Here is a 16,323-nt window from a genome sequence, read left to right on the forward strand (position 1 = left end):
CATGCGCAGAAAGGATCTGCTTGGGGGCCCCTCTTGCACCCAGTGCGCCTGCGCGCGGCCGCCCCGCCTCTTGACTGCCGGGGAGTGATCAGCTGAGCTCCGCGCATGCGCAGTGTGCGCGGCTCGGCGGCTGGCTGGCGGCGCGGTGGCTGCGGCTGACGGTGCTTCCCCGCCCTCAGGTGAGCGGAGACGCGGCGTGGGGCGGGACGGGACGCTCGGCCCGTGTCTGGTCTGTCTCCCGGCTGGCTGCAGCCCCGCCGGATGATCTCGGCCTCGGCGGCGGGCGGGCGGCGGGGGGGCCCCCTCTGAGGGCCGGGTACGCTGACCAGCGCTGTGTCGCCTCAGCTCTGGGGCCGGCGCCTCCCCGGCGGCTGGGCGGGCGTGGGCCAGGCTCTGTCAGCTCGTCCCTCGCAGAGGGGTCCTGGCCGGGGCACCCTCAGGCAGCGCGTAGCGGTTCTTCCTCCCCCGCCCCGTGCGCGCTGCTGCCTGCCAGCCCTCGGCGGGAGCGGGTTTCCTCCGTGGCAGACGCGTCCCTCTCTCTCCTCCAGTTCTTCAGAGCGCTGGAAGATGTCCGGTTTTCTCGAGAGCGTGAGGTGCTCGGAGTGCGTGGACTGGGGAGAGAAGCGCAACACAATCGCTTCTGTTGCCGCGGGAGTGCTGGTACGTGCGGCTCCTCCAGTGCTGCTGCGGGAGCTCGCTCAGCTGTCGATGGGTAAAACTCATCAACTGTTTGGAGGCGAAAGGAACAGGGAGGGAGGTGTTGTCCTTGTGTGTGGCAGCAGAGTTAAGGACAAAATCTGTTCTGGGTGCTCACAGCTACGTGTTACCTCAGTTTCACAGCTTCTACCCAGCTCTGGTTTTGCATCTAACCTTAAGATGATGGCAAAACTAATTAAGCTGTTAGTTGACTGGGTTGGAGACTGTACGAACGGTTTTGTGTATCAATGGTATTCTTTCTAGAGCAATCGTACACACTGTTGAATGGCTTGTGGCCAGGTTTTAAGCTGTTGTGCTCTCCTTTTTTTCAACAGTTTTTTACAGGTTGGTGGATCATCATAGACGCAGCTGTAAAGTACCCTAAAGTGGAAGAATTCAACCACTCATACCATGCTTGTGGGGTTATAGCCACTATTGCATTCCTAATGTAAGTGCAGTTTCTTCATCAATGCAAGATCAAGGGAGCCAAGCACTCCTCAGACTTATTTGATGCAATTAACAAAAGAACGTGTAGGAGTCTTTAAAAGGAGAGGTAACTGAATAACAAATCGAGTTGCTATCTGAGTATCTTTAATTTCCTATATTTCTGATATAGCAAGGAAGCATTTAAAAGAAGTAAGTGTATCATACAGATCCAAGTCTTACTAGTCCTCCTTTAAAACAAAAAAAACAACAAAAAGCACAAGGAATACATCATCCTTTTCATATAGATTTCATATAGATTCCTGAGCAGTTTCTCTTGTTTCCTCAGTTTTATCCTGTTTTGCTTGTACAGGATCAACGCCGTGTCTAATGGACAAGTGCGGGGTGACAGTTACAGCGAAGGCTGCCTGGGACAAACAGGTACGGTGGCGTTGGAAGAGTCACAAGGTCTGTTCAGGGTGCATGTTACAAGTCTGTGCATCGCTCTGGTGTGTCATGGAAGGTGCTCTGAAACAAAACCACGCTGGAGCTCTCAGGCACGGGCACAAAACATCCCCACCTCTTTTTCAAGGTGCTCGGATCTGGCTGTTCATCGGTTTCATGATGGCCTTTGGATCTCTGATTGCTTCCATGTGGATCCTTTTTGGAGGCTACGTTGTTAAAGGTAAGATGCAGCACAGACTGTGACCTGATCCATTTTTGAAAGTATTTTAAATGACTGTTGAATTGTAGAACTTGTTTTTAGAGAACTTCTAGGCAGGCCCTGTTCCCCACACACCACTATTCCCTACTGTCTACTATTACCAGGATGGAACTTGGGTAAGTCACAAACTTCCACTGGCCTTTACTGAAACACTGCTCTTGGTGAACTGGGAACTGTACTGGTATAATTAAACTGCTCAGTTACTCTGGGTGAACACGTAGTCCCAGAATAAAAATTACCAGATTTGTGTAAATTGCTCCCAAACCTACATACTAAATTAGCAAATGGGGAAAAAGAAACTCAAATTGTCTATTTAAACGCAGACAATGTGTCCCATGGAAACTGTTTGCGAAGACAAGACTTGAGCAGGATGTGAAAACTGCAGGGTGTTAGTTTTGAAAAGGCAGGGATGTCACTGAAGTATGTGTAAAGATGTATGTAAAGTACTTGTAGCTGGAGCTGAAGTGAACACCAGTCAGGGCACGCTGGTGGTTTCGCTTAATTTACAGTCTCTCAGCGTTGGCCTTACTCAAGTCCCAGGGGATTTTCAGGGACGCCCAGTTGTGTGGTGGTGCTACTAATACACACTCTCATCTTGTGTGTTGTCATTACCTGTAGGTCTGTGTGCTGACACACACAGGCATTCCAGCAGGATGTGCAGTCTCATGCAGTAATTACAGCCCTTGTGAGAACTGCGTTTGAGCTGGATGTTTTGGATCAGGAAACAGGACAGGCTTCATTGATTTAGAAATCCAAATGATGGGGGGGGCACAGAGAGAAATGGAATTAACTTTCTAGCAGGGTGAGGCTCACACTTGTCATGTGTGTCACTCAAGTGAGCAGCAGAGATTGCTACTCAGGCTGTAGACTCCACATGGTCATATTTAAATGAAGCTGGTTATCTTTGCTCTTTAGTGTTTCCTAAATGTCAGAGAGGGGAGATTCTTGAAAACTGCATCCAAAACAACTTATGGAGACTTTTTTTCCTTTTGTCAGAAAAAACAGTGGTATACCCAGGAATAGCTGTGTTTTTCCAGAACGCATTCATCTTTTTTGGGTAAGGCTATTTTGGTTTGTTCATTTCATTATCAAATTTGTTTATAATGACTAAAACTGAAACTTCCTGTCATCTGTTTTTCCTTAAGCCTGTTTTGTAATGAGCCAGGGGTAAATAAACTGTGGGTAAAGGCAGGGGACATCTGGGATCTGTCTGGGTAGTTTTCATTGTGGAACCAGGAATTGGGTTCAGAGTACAGCTTGCTCCCTGGAATCAAGTAGTTTAAAATATGAAGTGTTTGATTTGCTCTGTTATGTACTCACATCTCTTTTTTTCTGGTTTAAACAGAGGACTGGTCTTCAAATTTGGTCGCACAGAAGATCTGTGGCAGTGAACATGCTTGTGGAAGTGTGTTGGCCAGGCTGGTTTTTTAACTCCACACTCCCCAGATTTTGTAAAACCATTTTGTAAACGGTGACCTTCAGTTTATCTAACGATAAAACAAGGAAAAGTGACATCATAGCACTAAACCTTCTCATTTTAGAACTCTGTTTAATGTTTTTACTTCTGTATGTTGATTTAAATGTTGTCGTGTTTTTTGACAGATGTAAAGTTGCTACAAGTATCAATGGAAGTGACTTTTATGATACTGTGTTCGCTACACTAGGTGTATTTAACCAGCTGTTTCTATGATGGTATTTACAGTCCAAAACTTACTAAAAATGCTTTAAACCAACTTTTTAACATATATTTATTAAATATTTCCTATATCTGGACAATATAACCACATTCCTTCAATTTCAAAACTTAGTGGTGTGTGACCTTTCTTGCACAATATACAACTGTGCTGCTCTGGGCTATTTTTTTCCCCTCCCCTGATACTTATTTGATCCTAGAGTGATAACAAGTGACAGCTTATTGTTGCTGTGGATGACACTGCAAAGTCACAAGGACAAATTATATAGTGGCTCTAGAAGAGCTCATTCTCAAAGCTTGCTGTCAACTATTTATCCACTGTAAAACAAAGGAAGAGTCCTCTTCAGAGCAGAGTTCTCTTTGGTGAAGAGTTCCTGGAGCAGTGACAGTCACTGCCAGGGAGAGTTTTGATCCTGTAGCATGCTCACTTGAGGTGAGAGAGCAATTCCTGTATGTGCCCCCTCCTATCCATTCATCCAGGCACTGGCACTTGACAATAGAAGACGTGGGGAAAAGGGAGGGAATAAAATACTATTCCTTAAGAGCACTCCTGCTAGGAAATGGCAGCAGCAGTTTGTGGTGCAGCAGTTACACTGGGTTGCTGGAAAGTTAAAGTGCTGCAGTTGAGCCTGGGTTGCACAGGTAGTGTGTTAACTGTGAGACAGTGCGACTGTGTAACCGCACGTCCAGGTTGCGGGTCACCATTGAGCTGTGGGCAGCTGAAACCCTCAGCAGAGCCCTGTTTTGTGACTGGAAAGAACAACTGGCCTGTCCTTCACAAGTTAATTCCTTATTACTAGAAATCTGCCTCACATTTCTGTAACTGTAGGGATCTACTTTGCTACATCCCCCACAAGTGAGTCGGGGCAACAGGCACTACTGCAGCCACCATCAAAGAACTTGGGCTTTGTTTTAATGTTCCTCATTATTTCACATTTAAGCAAGCATGCTGGATAAAGAGCAATTACATTTTGACTTTTTTATTATGTAAGCATTTTTGAAGGAGGTTTTTTTTTATGTCAGCAAGTTTGAAAGAGAAGAAATGCTGAGGATCACCATCCACTCAAACCCAAGCCCTGTTCATGCAGAATCCTCTGCCCAACCAGGCTCAAGCTCCTGCACCAGCTCATCTCAGAGTAAACCAGCTTAAGGGAAGACACTTCAGTAAAAAGGGCACCAAGGACTCCTCCCTCAGCCTCTCTGGTTGTCCACACCCTGACTCTGGAGTGGAGCAGTCTTAAATACCACCAATATCATCATTTCAGGGGCAGCATCCACAAGCAGAACAGTTCAACTTCTCACCATTCAAACTTCAAAATAGCCTGAGCCAAAGAATCACAAATTTTTCTTTAAGCAGTCAGATAACTGAGCTCAGTCTGGCAAGATGCAGAGTTCTGGCCCTGATCCATCTCACTCATCAAATCCTTGCTTAACAAGGCCTTCAACGGAACTAATTTAGTTAAAAAACAAGTACTTCAACCCTTTGCTGACAAGAATGAGTGATGTACTCCTTGGCAAATTATACTTGAAAATACATATTTTGGCTTTTACACTTGGGAGCTAAAAATCAAGTTTGGAAGCTTTACATTTCCAAGCCTTGTGATTGATAAGCCACTATAGCAATGAACACAGCCAACCTCTTTGTACACAGCCTACAAAAAATACTCCAAGACCAGCAAAGCAGAAAAGCAAAATGCATTCTAAGTTTACACCCTGTTTCAAGAGTTTATTATTGATGGTTTTGGGTAGCCCTTGGGATGGCTTTTGCAAGCCTGAAGCTGATACTGATGCGCTCTTTCAACCCCACACAGCTCTTCATTTTCACTGGGGACAAGTAAGGAAAGTTTATCTTGGTCAAATCAGTCATCTGGGTTCCTCCATTCAAAATCCAACAGCCAAATGGGGAAACTGAGAAGACAAACATTTGTGTATCAGAAGATTTTATGCATCAAATCATGACATAAAGGCAGTGGAAAACCTTATTCTCATCCGCTACTTTTTACTTAAATCAGATAGAGCACCACATTCAGCACCTCACGTGTCCGTACACAGGCTGTGCAGCCACTCTCCAGCCAGACACTTGGTCTGCTTTCAGAAAGAACACCTTCCATTCCACTCCCTGCCTTCTAAAAATCCCTCTCCGATGAAGCACAGAGGCCAGGGCTGTCAATCCCAGAGGATGTCTGAGCACCTAAGATTACCCATTCCAACAAACAAGATCCTTTCAGGTTTAGCCCTGTGCCCACCAATGGCACTGACACCACATCAATAACATTCAGGCTCTGAATCAACAGTGAGAATAGTTCATCCTTCCAAACAGGGAGCCCAAAGTGTCCTTTGAAATGGAATTATCCCTCTTCTTTTTTAAATTCAAATACCTACAGTTCCTCATCAAGGTCAACAGGGCGTTAAGTACACTCACATTGTTAATTTTATGATAACACTTACCTCCCAGTAAAGCTGGTCTTCAAAGTACTTTGATACAGGGATGGTTTTAAACAGTTTGAGGTTTAAGATAAAACCTGTATGTAAAAACACATATGTCCAATATAAATATATCCAGCAGGGAAAGGGGAAGGTTGTGTGTAACTGGAGGTTTCAGGAACACACATCCAAGTTTAACATAGAGCAAAATACAAATGCAGAACTAAACTTTTCAGCCAAGCCCCTTCACTCAATGTGACCTTAAATACAAAGGGAGAAGCTTGCCAGGATTGAGGCTTGTGTCATTAAAAATTAATTACCCTAGATAAAACCCATTAAACAGCCTGCCAGATTCTAAAAATACAACAAAAATCATTAAACTTTTGCAATTTAAAACAATTTGGTTTATCAAGCGCTTTGCTTGGGATTCCAGATGGAAACACCCAGAGTTTTAAACAATTGGTTAAACACTGAAGGTTTATTTTAGCTGAGTTTATTTTTTTAAAAAAATCTGCTCAATTAGATCAACTTCTTAATTTTGGGTAATGCAAAGGTTTCAGATCAATTAAAAGCACCAAAAAAACTCCTTGAGAGTATATTTCACAGCAATTTTCATCTGCTACATGAAAGGCAGAATCAACAGCTATAAAAAAGAGCAGCTGCCATGAACCATAATGTCACATGGGAAGCACATGAGCCCTGATGATCCCAAACCACTTGTGATCAAAGCTTAGTGCTGGGCTGATGTGAGGGAGCTACTGATCATAGAACGGTCTGGGTTGGAAGGGACCCCAAGGATCACAGAGCTCCAACCCCCTGCCACAGGCAGGGACACCAACCTCCAGGCCTGGAGCTACACAAGGTTGCCCAGGGCCCCAGCCAACCTGGCCTTGAACAGCCCCAGGGACAGGGCACCCACCCCCTCTCTGGGCAGCCTGTAACTGATGTAACAAACTTTGTAGCCTTCTACCAACGGCCCAAAACGCCACAAGCTCCAGATTGTGTTTTTCTGTCACTAAGACAATACCCCAATGTAAAAATATTATTTTCATCCTCACATCTCCTGTCTGAAATGTGAAGGCAGCTGTTAAGCATCTGTTAAAATCAACAATGAAAGAATGGTGCTACTAAGGGCATTTATGTTGAATCTGTCTCCTCTCTGAAGAGTCCCTGGCATTCACGTTTCCTGTGGCTTCTTCTACAAATAACTTACCCACAGAAGCACACAGAGCCCCAGTTAAACTGGCCTGTTTCTGCAAGGGGTTGCAGTGACATGACAGCAGGGGCTGTATGAAGCACCCCGTGGCCCGAGGAAGTGAGAAGATGCTACAGACACACGCCTTTCAATACCGACCTGCAGCGAAACCTGTCACCAGGGCAGCACTGATGGTCTGGCAGAAGGCAGCGACCTGAACCATGACCAAATAACCCAGTCTGAAAAGCAAAACACCTTTTTGCAGTCACTAATTTAATAATTAAGACTGAATGAATGTCTACCCAGCATTTTACATCAAAACCTCATAAAATCCTGTTGTTCTCCAATCTCTCTGCAGCTGCAACAAGATGTTTTCAGAGATCCTACCAGAAGCCTGATACAGACTTCAGAGGACATATTTTGCCTTAGAAACCACCATAGTAATACTAAAACATCCTTAAATTTGTTTGTATCACTAAGAACACGTCGAGAAGCGTAAAGGCCCTTATGCTACAACACAATTCACCCCTGTGTAAACTAAGATGATCAGAGAACTTCTTGTATTCCACGATGGGAGCTCGGTTTTCAAAACAAGATGCCAGTGCTGGATCAGAACAACCTGTGGACAATACCCTTAACTGAGCCCCTCAGCAATTGCAGGGTGTCTCTCCAAATTTATTTTCCAGGTCAGTGTCCTAACTGGCTTTAGTCCAAACTAGCATTCTCACCCCTGACTCAGAGTTAAAGTCTCACTCGAAAAGAAATGAGCATTTCCACCCCTCCCAAGCTCCTCCAAAACACGTATCAGAAGTCAAAATGAGTCTTGGAAAGATGCACATCCCCAGCCTTCATCTCCTATGGGTGTTGTGTTTAATACCAAATAAAACATGAGACAAAAACCAGGACCAAATTAAAGTTTTGATCCAAAGTCTGCTCAATTCTGAAAGTCTTATTTTGCTGAGTTGTTTTGATTTCAGAGATTATCTAAGGTTATCTCAGCTACAACAATTTATCTGTGATGACATTCAGGTAGTCTGTATGTATTAGAACTCTCCTCAGGACATGCTACAGTAATGATTAACAGAGCTTATTGCAAAACAGCAATAATTTATGTACCTGGGTGAATTGGTCCAGTTTTTGATTACTAAGAGAACAATTTGGGCAAGGGCTCCAAGCATACCAGGCAAGCCAAAACTGAAATGAATTCCAGAGGTGTCATGAATCTTGAGAGAAGGGTTCAAGCATCTCTGGGAAGAAGAAAAAGTTTAATTGATACACAGAAACACAAGTTTCTAATAGGATGTTGTCTATCACAGACCTAGCAAATGCAAGTTGGGATCCTGCACTGCACTCAAAAGACTTCAGGTCTCCTAGCTTTAATCTCTTGGAAGGAGAGGTTTCCCTTGAAGTATCCTACATTTGGAAATAACTTTATACAGCTTACACAAAAACAATTTCATGTTCTGGGTACTACCTGTGAACAGTAGGATCCTAATATGGTTATCACACTGGAGAGCAGGCCCAAAATCATTGCAATCCAAGGATGCTCAATGCTGTGTGCTGTACAACCAACAGCGATCCCGCCAGCCAGCACTGCGCTGCGGACGTGAGCCTGCAAAGCAAACAGGAGCACCCAGGGAGAGTTCAGTCACCACCTGCAGCAGCCCAGTTCCACAAACTGCTGTTCTCACCCAGTGAGATCTCTGTATCCTGGGCCTCTGTATCCTGTGAACACAGAATCCTACAGTCCCCTGAGCTGGAAGGGACCCGCAGGGACCATCAGTGCGGCTCCTGGCCCCACACAGCCCAGCCCAGTCAGAGCTGCACTGAGCGCATCGTCCAGACGCTTCCTGCCCTCAGCCCAGCTCGGGGCTGGGACCCCTTCCCTGGGGAGCCTGGGCCAGGCCCCCCTCAGTGCAGAACCTCTTCCTGACACCCAGCCTACACCTCCCCTGGGGCAGCTTCACGCTGTTCCCTGGGGTTCCATCCCTGGTCCCCAAAGAGAGGAGAGAGAGCGGTGCTGCCCCTCCGCTCCCCCTCGTCAGGAATAATTTCTAGGTTACAGCCCCAGTGTTCTGCTTGGGAGGCTAACAATAACTGTCCAGCTGAAAACCTGGCCTTGTTTTAACAGCCATTATACTGTCAGTGAATTACTGAGAGCAGCAGAAGCATCCTTCCCCCACGCAGTGGTTCTCTCTTGTCTCTCACCATTCTGAATTTTCCACTCTTTGTGGTCAGGGCAGACAACACGAAGGCAGCCACAGCGCTGGCTGCACTGGCAAAGTAGGTGTTGTAGATTGCTTTCCTCTTGCCAACCACGGTGAGTACAGAATTGAAGCTTGGCCAGAACACCCAGAGAAAGAGAGTGCCTTGGAGACAAAGACAAGCAACTATCATTATCTGCTCTAACCCACAGCGAATCCATCACTGGCTGTCTCTGCAGGGCTCTGGCCTCTACGTGCTCTTTAACTCCCACATCTCAAAGGGTAAAGCATCACAAGGCACAGAGCTCCCTGCTATGCCAACACCTTCCCAGCAACAACTTCTGTAGTGTCAGAGACCAGCTCTGCTGGTCCTTCACAGAGTTGAAGGTAGGATGCTCTTTTCAAGAACACCTCTAACATCAGTTTTCCTATCTATTGTCCTCTCAAATACAGGTTTAGATACAAGTGGGACCAATTCCACCATTGATTTCTAAACAATCAGCATTCTTCCTGTTCTGCACAGGCACCAGGGCCTTGTTACTCTGCCTACTTTCCCTAAACTGACCATAAATTATACTCCGTGGGCCTTTGCAGAAGCATCTCAGTTCAGCTGGTGGCAGTTACAGAACAGAAGCCGTAACAATAAAGACACTAAATTGGTTCTTTAAGAAAAAGAATGGAACTCCTATACATTCAGTCTGTCATCACTCAGAACCTTCCTCACGTGCCTGTCTGTATCATACTCCCCACCCTTCAGCAGGCTTTTATCTTTTCATTTACATTACTAGGCAGGGACTGGCCTCTTTCTATCTCTGTGCTGCACCTTGCAGAACAGAACTGAGCCTTGGCCCCAGCTGGGAACTGAAAGGAGTAGTGAACACAAGTAACAACCTCAACTCTGGTGCACAGGTCCCCTTCCAAAATGCCTAAGCAAGCCTAAAAGGGGACAACTGAGCTGGGAGAGGGAAAGGTTAACCTGGCATAGCCTTTATGCCAAGACTGACAAGAGCAAACTAAGCCACAGCCGTTACAGGAGCGGCTTCTGTGCCTGGTAGGAAACAGGCTGACACTTGTCAGAAGCCACAAGCACAGCAGAGCAGTTTTCAATGCTCAGCTTCATTCAGACCTGCACTATGGATGCAAAAGCTTCAGTGTGCTGTGGCCAACCCCCAAAAAAACATCATTATGTTGCCAGCACAATCTCTTCTTCCAACTGAGATGTTAAAGCAAATGCCTTACCCAACATGGACAATAAATCTGACTGGGGGGTACTTGCATTCTTCTCAGACCTTGGTGATGGCTCAGAGAAGCACGAGGAGACTGCCAGACCAAAGTAGGCTCCAAACAGGTGAACATGCATCATGCTGACATTGTCTGGAACCTGTATCAATAAAATAATCTCATTTGTGGTTTATTTCACCCCATGGGAAGCCTCTGGTGCCGTTCCAGATGCAATTGCTCACGTAACCTCCCTATAAGCAGTTTATTTTCATCAGTTTATGCATGAGCTCTTTATGTGAGACCAACTTCTCTGAATTCAATGCAGTTCAGAAACACACAATTCACACACCCAGAGTCTGGGGTACAAACTCTCATTGTACGGTAAACGCAGGTCCAACACCGCTGTCCAGACTGGGCTGCTACACCATTCATGCTGGAAATCATAGAATCACAGACTGGTCTGGGTTGGAAGGGACCCCAAGGGACCCTCTGCCACAGGCAGGGCCACCAACCTCCAGGCCTGGAGCTACACAAGGTTGCCCAACCTGGCCTTGAACACCCCCAGGGACGGGGCACCCACCCCCTCTCTGGGCAGCCTGTTCCAGACTGAACTGACACAGGGAGGGGGTAAAGTTTCAAGGCAACTAGTGCCTTGGCATAGGTCAAGGCTTCACTCATGTGTTGGGGATGAGCAGGGCAGGAGCAAGCCCAAACACACTGCATCCCCATCCATCAGATCAGTTCACCCTTTAAGGCCAGGAATATGGATATAGACATAGAGTATGCAAGGTTTGGAGATCAATGTCCATAAGTAGAACCCCAAAGTCAGACTTCACCTCTTAGATAAAACAGAGACACAGTCTAATGAGATAAAATGCACTGATGTTCCTGTCTGCAGAGCACTAATAAAGCACTGACAGGCAACATTCCAAAGTCCCAGTGTAATTTCCCCCCAGTGTGCCTAGAAATAATATTACTGTACCTGGAGGAATGTGGTGTTGATCCATCTGCTCACATGGAAAAAGATTACCTCCACAACTGCCATCAGAATCAATTGCAATGGATTAGCCTTCCCAAGAACAGCTCCAGTGGAGATGAGCACAGCTGTCATACTCACAGCAGCACTTGTTACGCTGCAATAAAACAAAGAGGAAAAACCATAATAATCTGTTAACAGGACCCCAGGACAAATGAGAAAGAATGACAGACAGTAAAATGTACTTAGAACCTCAAAGCCTTCTAAAATGCCTGCAAAGTTGACTCTGCTAATTTACAAACAGGGCCACACATCACAAGGCATTATCCTCCATGAAGAGCAATCAGCAGTTCTAGATTATTCCAATTCTAACATGAACTAATTACCTTTTCAGAACATCTCCATGTTGCCTTTGAAGAAGGAAATCTACAAACCCTTCTGTCAGCATGGAGCATTGGACACCAAGTACAACAATCAGGAGGTTGAATCCAGTGCTACTAAAACCATATCTTTTCAGAAATGTCAGGAAAAAGCCAAATCCAAAAACGACCATGTGGCTGACATCTTGAAAAACTGCATGACAGAAAAGATCAAGACAGCAATGAGGTTCTTAATGCAGACTGGATTTCTGCTTTAAAAATATAGATAAATAAAAAAAAATCACAATTAACCAAGAAGCCTTTAGATAAAAATTCAGGTGTCATTATTACTTAGTGCTTGTAACACATTCCAGAGATTTCTTTCCAATCTGTAAGTAATCAGAAAAACAATACCCTGATCCCCAACTCTGAATTTATTTATATAGAGATCAGAATGGATGCCATAGGATGGGGGTTGCAGGGTCAGAAAGCATGACAAAAATTAAGTACATATAGCAATGAAATCTGGACATTATTTTTTCCTGAGATTAATTGAAAGAGCTTAGCTTTGGCTTTTCACAGTGTTGCTGTGAATTAGTGCTGATTCATTCCTTGAGGGCATCAGGGAAAGAACGAGTTACAGAAAGAGCAGCATGAGGAGTTTAACATGGAAACCAACATCACTGCATGAAAGGAAGAAGCTGTCCAAGATCCAAGCTCTTGGATCTGCAGGATCTTACAGATCCAAGAGTCCCCTAGGACTTGCTAACAGTCACATTCTCATATGGCTGTGCCAGCCTCATACCTACAGCAAAATACCAAACTGCTGGTAAGCAGATCCCAATGTTCGAGCTGTAAGACACAGAGGGTGACACAAGGATGTCACGGGGATTAATCAGCTCCTACTTGCACAACGCTGTAACTATGTCACACAGTAGACTCTACATTCCCTTGATCGGTGCAGAAAACACATCTCCAGAATGTATTGAAACCCTTCATGCCACTATATTCACTTCATCTATTTACATCAGGCATTCAAACAGAGAATACTGCCACCCTGAATTCCTACTTCCCAGCACGCCAACACCTTCACATGCCAAGTCCTCACAGAGCTCAGTGCCCAGCACAGAGCTGTGCCTGCCCTCAGGTGTTTGTTATGTTCAGAGCAGAGATCACAACAAGCAGGCAGCAGCAAACAGAGCAGCAATGCAGTTTAGCACCACTTACGTCTTCCTTGATTTTGCTTTGATATAAATACACCTCATGCACGGCAAGGTAGAGTATTTAGCAGTAAAAACATCCTGCTTCTCACTAGCTAATACCCAAATCTGCTGAATCCCATCCCTACTGCACTGCAAAATGACAGCAGGCCCTTCCTTAACTAACCCTTCCTTTCACAGCAAGGCTGCTGAGCTTACCTGGGTAGGAGATGCTCGATCTGAATGCATCATAGTCTGAGAAGAAAAGGTAAAAGAGGGCAATAAACCCAGCTTCCAGATAAAGGATCAGCCACGGGACGTGGGCTCGGAAGTTGCGGTAAGTAGAAGGCATTGTGCACTGGGCACTCACAGGAGTATTTTTGTCTATAAAAACGTCCCAGTAAACTCAAACCAATAGAAGAGGTGGGGGGGAGGCAGGAATAAAAACTCAAGAGAGATAAAAAGCCCAAGAGGCGTTAGCAGGGAACAGTTCCTTATCTGTGTCATGTCAGGAGCCCCAATTTACCACAAGGGACACAGACTGAGCCCAAGAACCACTCATGAAAGCAGACATGAGAGCTGTCACTAGCGTGACGCTGCAGGGTACCACCCATACGGCACTTCAGCTGCTGCTGAGCCTCACCTCCCAGCAAGTAAAGAGGAACAAGGACTCATATAAGGGCAGGATGTTTATTCAAAACTCTTATTTACATTGCTCAGAGCATTCTAGACCCAAGTCCCTTCACGTGAAGGTTGGGGCAGGTCCTTTGAGATCCTCAGCGTCGTTCTTGGGTTGGTTAGGCTATAGCTCTACACCCATGTCCCATGACAAACCTTCTCAGACGTGAATCCAATGCCAGAGGATTGACAATCCTTTTGGACTTGACGATCTGAAGGGTCTTTTCCAACCTAGTGATTCTGTAAAAAAAGATAAATTGACATGTAAAGGAGATGTAGCTTTTCTTACACTACTTGGGAGGTCGATCTACTGTTTAAAATAGCTAGAGTGAACACTCTGGAAGACCCTGGCAACCCCCAGGCAGACAGCACCAGAGTGCTGCAGGCTTGTAACCGAGAACCCAACCACAGACCTACACTCTCCTGTTTCTTTAACTCAGACCGAGCCATCCTCCAGAAGCATATCAACCTCTATTACCACATGGCTACGACACACCTCTTGCTTTAAGGCTTCTGGTAGGGCAGAGGATTGTTGTTTGGCTGGGGTCTTTTTAATGAGGAGCCATAGGCACATGAGCAGGGCTATGGCAGCTGCTAATAGCACAACCCTGCACACAGACATTCTAATTTGTTAGGTAAGATTATTTGGATGTTTAGGACAATTTATGAATCAGTAATACCAATGTTATTGTCTTCTCAGTACTCACTGTGCTTTTGGTAAACTGAACCCTTCTTCAGTTCAGGGGGAAGAAAAAAAAGAGCACTGGAAATATGCCCCAGACTTTCTACGTTGAGGCCGTTTCAAAGGGAGCGCTGGGCTCGAGACAGGGACACACAGACGGGCAGCAAGCCACCTGCTGGTGACAGAACCACGTGTCAGACCAGACCAAACGCAGAAGAATTCCAGTTCACTTGTGTTTCAGGACATTCCTCCTGCAAGCCCAGGCTGTATGGCACAACAGTAGTTTCTGAGCCACCTGTGAAAGGCTGGCACTTGTGGCAGCAATTTGCAGCTCCCTCACACACGATACCAAATTGCTTAACCAGCTTTTACTCCAGCCTAACAAAGCCATCACTCACATAACCGTACCCCCATCTCAGAAACTCCTTATCAACATTCAAAGGACTTTCCTGGGCATGCAGAGTGCTGCCCTGACTTGAGAAAAATCCTGATGCAAAAAGATCCACATTCAGCTCCTTTTCACGGGAGTTTGGGGATCACGTGGGCGATTCAGACAGAACCAGGACACCTGGTGAACCTTCTCCAAACAAGAGATTAACTAGTAAACAGCTAGAAATCCATTTAGCTGACATGTTGTCTTTGTGGGGTTTATAAATGCGATATATCTAATCAGATATATCTGCATCCTGCAAGACAAACCCTTCGGACCCACATCCTGGGTGAGAACGACCCACAGCACCTTCCACCATTCTGCCCTGGTCAAATGAGCACAACCAGCTCTCTCACCCCCACTGGCAATCCTCCATCCACTCAGGGAAAGGCCAGGAATCCACCCAGGCTTTTCCAGCAGGATGACATACCACGCTGCTTCTCGGATTTCCAGCTTGAACTCCCTCCCCAACAGACACACCTATGCCTGGGGAGCTCAGACCGGCTGAGGCACTAACAGCCCTCAAAGCCGGGCCCCAGTCGCCACTGGCTGGGCCACGGGGCCCGGCGGCCTCGTACCCATCCCTCCGGGTCAGCTGTAACGCCGCCCGGGGACCAACCCTCCTCCGACTGAGCCCGGCATCGCGTCCCCCTCGCTCAGGGAGGCCCGTTATCCTCCAGAGAGGCCCGGCGGACCGCGACACCCAGCCCAGCTGGGGCGAGGCGGGAGAAGAGGCAGCCGCAAGGTCAGGCGCGCAGCTGCCCGGCCGCAGCCAGCCCAAGGGCGGGCGGGAGCCGCACTGGCGGCCTCCCTCAGGCTCAGCGGCCACCACTGGCTTCTTCACGGCTCCTAAAGCCCAGGTGGGGGGCGGGGGCTTTGGAGCGCGGCTCGACCGAGCGGCCCCGGGGCGCAGAAGCTCCAACCCGAGCGCCGGGCCCGACCCCGCCGCAGCTCAACGGAGAGGCGGCGCCAGCCCGTGACTTGGCAGCCCCGGGCGGCGGCGGCGAGACTGCCCCGCCCCTCACCTCCCATTGGCTGATCACCCGCCCCTCCCAACAGGCCTCCCTTAGGGACTAGCCTTCCATTGGCCGGAGACTGGCTTCCCTCCTGGCCTCTGATTGGCCCATCCTCAGCTACCGTTCGTCTTTGGGCCGATCGGGGAAAGAGAGGCCAAGTCGCTCCGCCCTCCCCACTTTCTGCCTTGCGATTGGTCCGATCGCTTGTCACTCTGGTGCGTACGTTCCTTATTGGCTGGAGGAATCCGCCAGCCCCGCTGAGGGGTTTTTGCACTCTTCGGGGGGCTGTGGGCGCAGGGCTGCGCTGTGGGGCAGCGCCGGGCGCGGCAGGCGGCCTCCGCTCGCTTTTGCACTTCAAGTTTTGTTTGTCCTCTCCCCAGCAGCCTGTTTGCCGGCGAGGCTG

General features: G+C 47.1%; 2 protein-coding genes across 3 annotated transcripts; one reads left to right on the plus strand and one right to left on the minus strand.

Moving 5' to 3' along the window:
* The first annotated feature begins 118 nt into the window (after positions 1 to 118).
* On the plus strand, positions 119 to 3,640 carry TMEM50A (transmembrane protein 50A). The gene is made up of 7 exons (XM_084274434.1): positions 119 to 179; positions 549 to 660; positions 1,032 to 1,144; positions 1,493 to 1,560; positions 1,712 to 1,804; positions 2,840 to 2,900; positions 3,189 to 3,640. Exons 2-7 carry the CDS (start codon positions 568 to 570, stop codon positions 3,232 to 3,234), a joined length of 474 nt encoding a protein of 157 aa, XP_084130560.1. The 5' UTR covers positions 119 to 179; positions 549 to 567; the 3' UTR covers positions 3,235 to 3,640.
* A 1,642-nt stretch (positions 3,641 to 5,282) lies between these two features.
* Positions 5,283 to 15,408, minus strand: RHCE (Rh blood group CcEe antigens; the record flags this gene model as incomplete). Of its 2 annotated transcripts, XM_084274236.1 has the most annotated exons (13): positions 5,283 to 5,444; positions 5,985 to 6,058; positions 7,315 to 7,394; positions 8,272 to 8,402; positions 8,630 to 8,767; positions 9,364 to 9,524; positions 10,599 to 10,740; positions 11,563 to 11,713; positions 11,943 to 12,129; positions 13,334 to 13,369; positions 13,949 to 14,032; positions 14,500 to 14,646; positions 15,261 to 15,408. In XM_084274236.1, the coding sequence occupies 9 exons, from the start codon at positions 12,107 to 12,109 to the stop codon at positions 5,418 to 5,420; spliced, it is 1,071 nt and encodes a 356-aa protein (XP_084130362.1). In that variant the 3' UTR covers positions 5,283 to 5,417. The 2 variants fall into 2 exon arrangements, with proteins under 2 accessions (XP_084130362.1, XP_084130361.1); XM_084274235.1 differs by lacking the exons at positions 13,949 to 14,032; positions 14,500 to 14,646; positions 15,261 to 15,408 and having other exon boundaries at positions 13,334 to 13,466.
* Positions 15,409 to 16,323: the final 915 nt, after the last annotated feature.

The sequence above is a fragment of the Gallinula chloropus genome (genome assembly GCF_964237585.1).
Source record: "Gallinula chloropus genome assembly, chromosome: 22".
In the NCBI taxonomy this organism is placed as follows: domain Eukaryota; kingdom Metazoa; phylum Chordata; class Aves; order Gruiformes; family Rallidae; genus Gallinula; species Gallinula chloropus.

Coding starts and splice junctions, on each gene's coding strand:
- TMEM50A (XM_084274434.1), top strand. CDS start 568: ATGTCCGGTTTTCTCGAGAGCGTGAGGTGCTCGGAGTGCGTGGACTGG. Junction 661..1,031: donor CTGTTGCCGCGGGAGTGCTG/GTACGTGCGGCT, acceptor TTTTTTCAACAG/TTTTTTACAGGTTGGTGGAT. Junction 1,145..1,492: donor GCCACTATTGCATTCCTAAT/GTAAGTGCAGTT, acceptor TTGCTTGTACAG/GATCAACGCCGTGTCTAATG.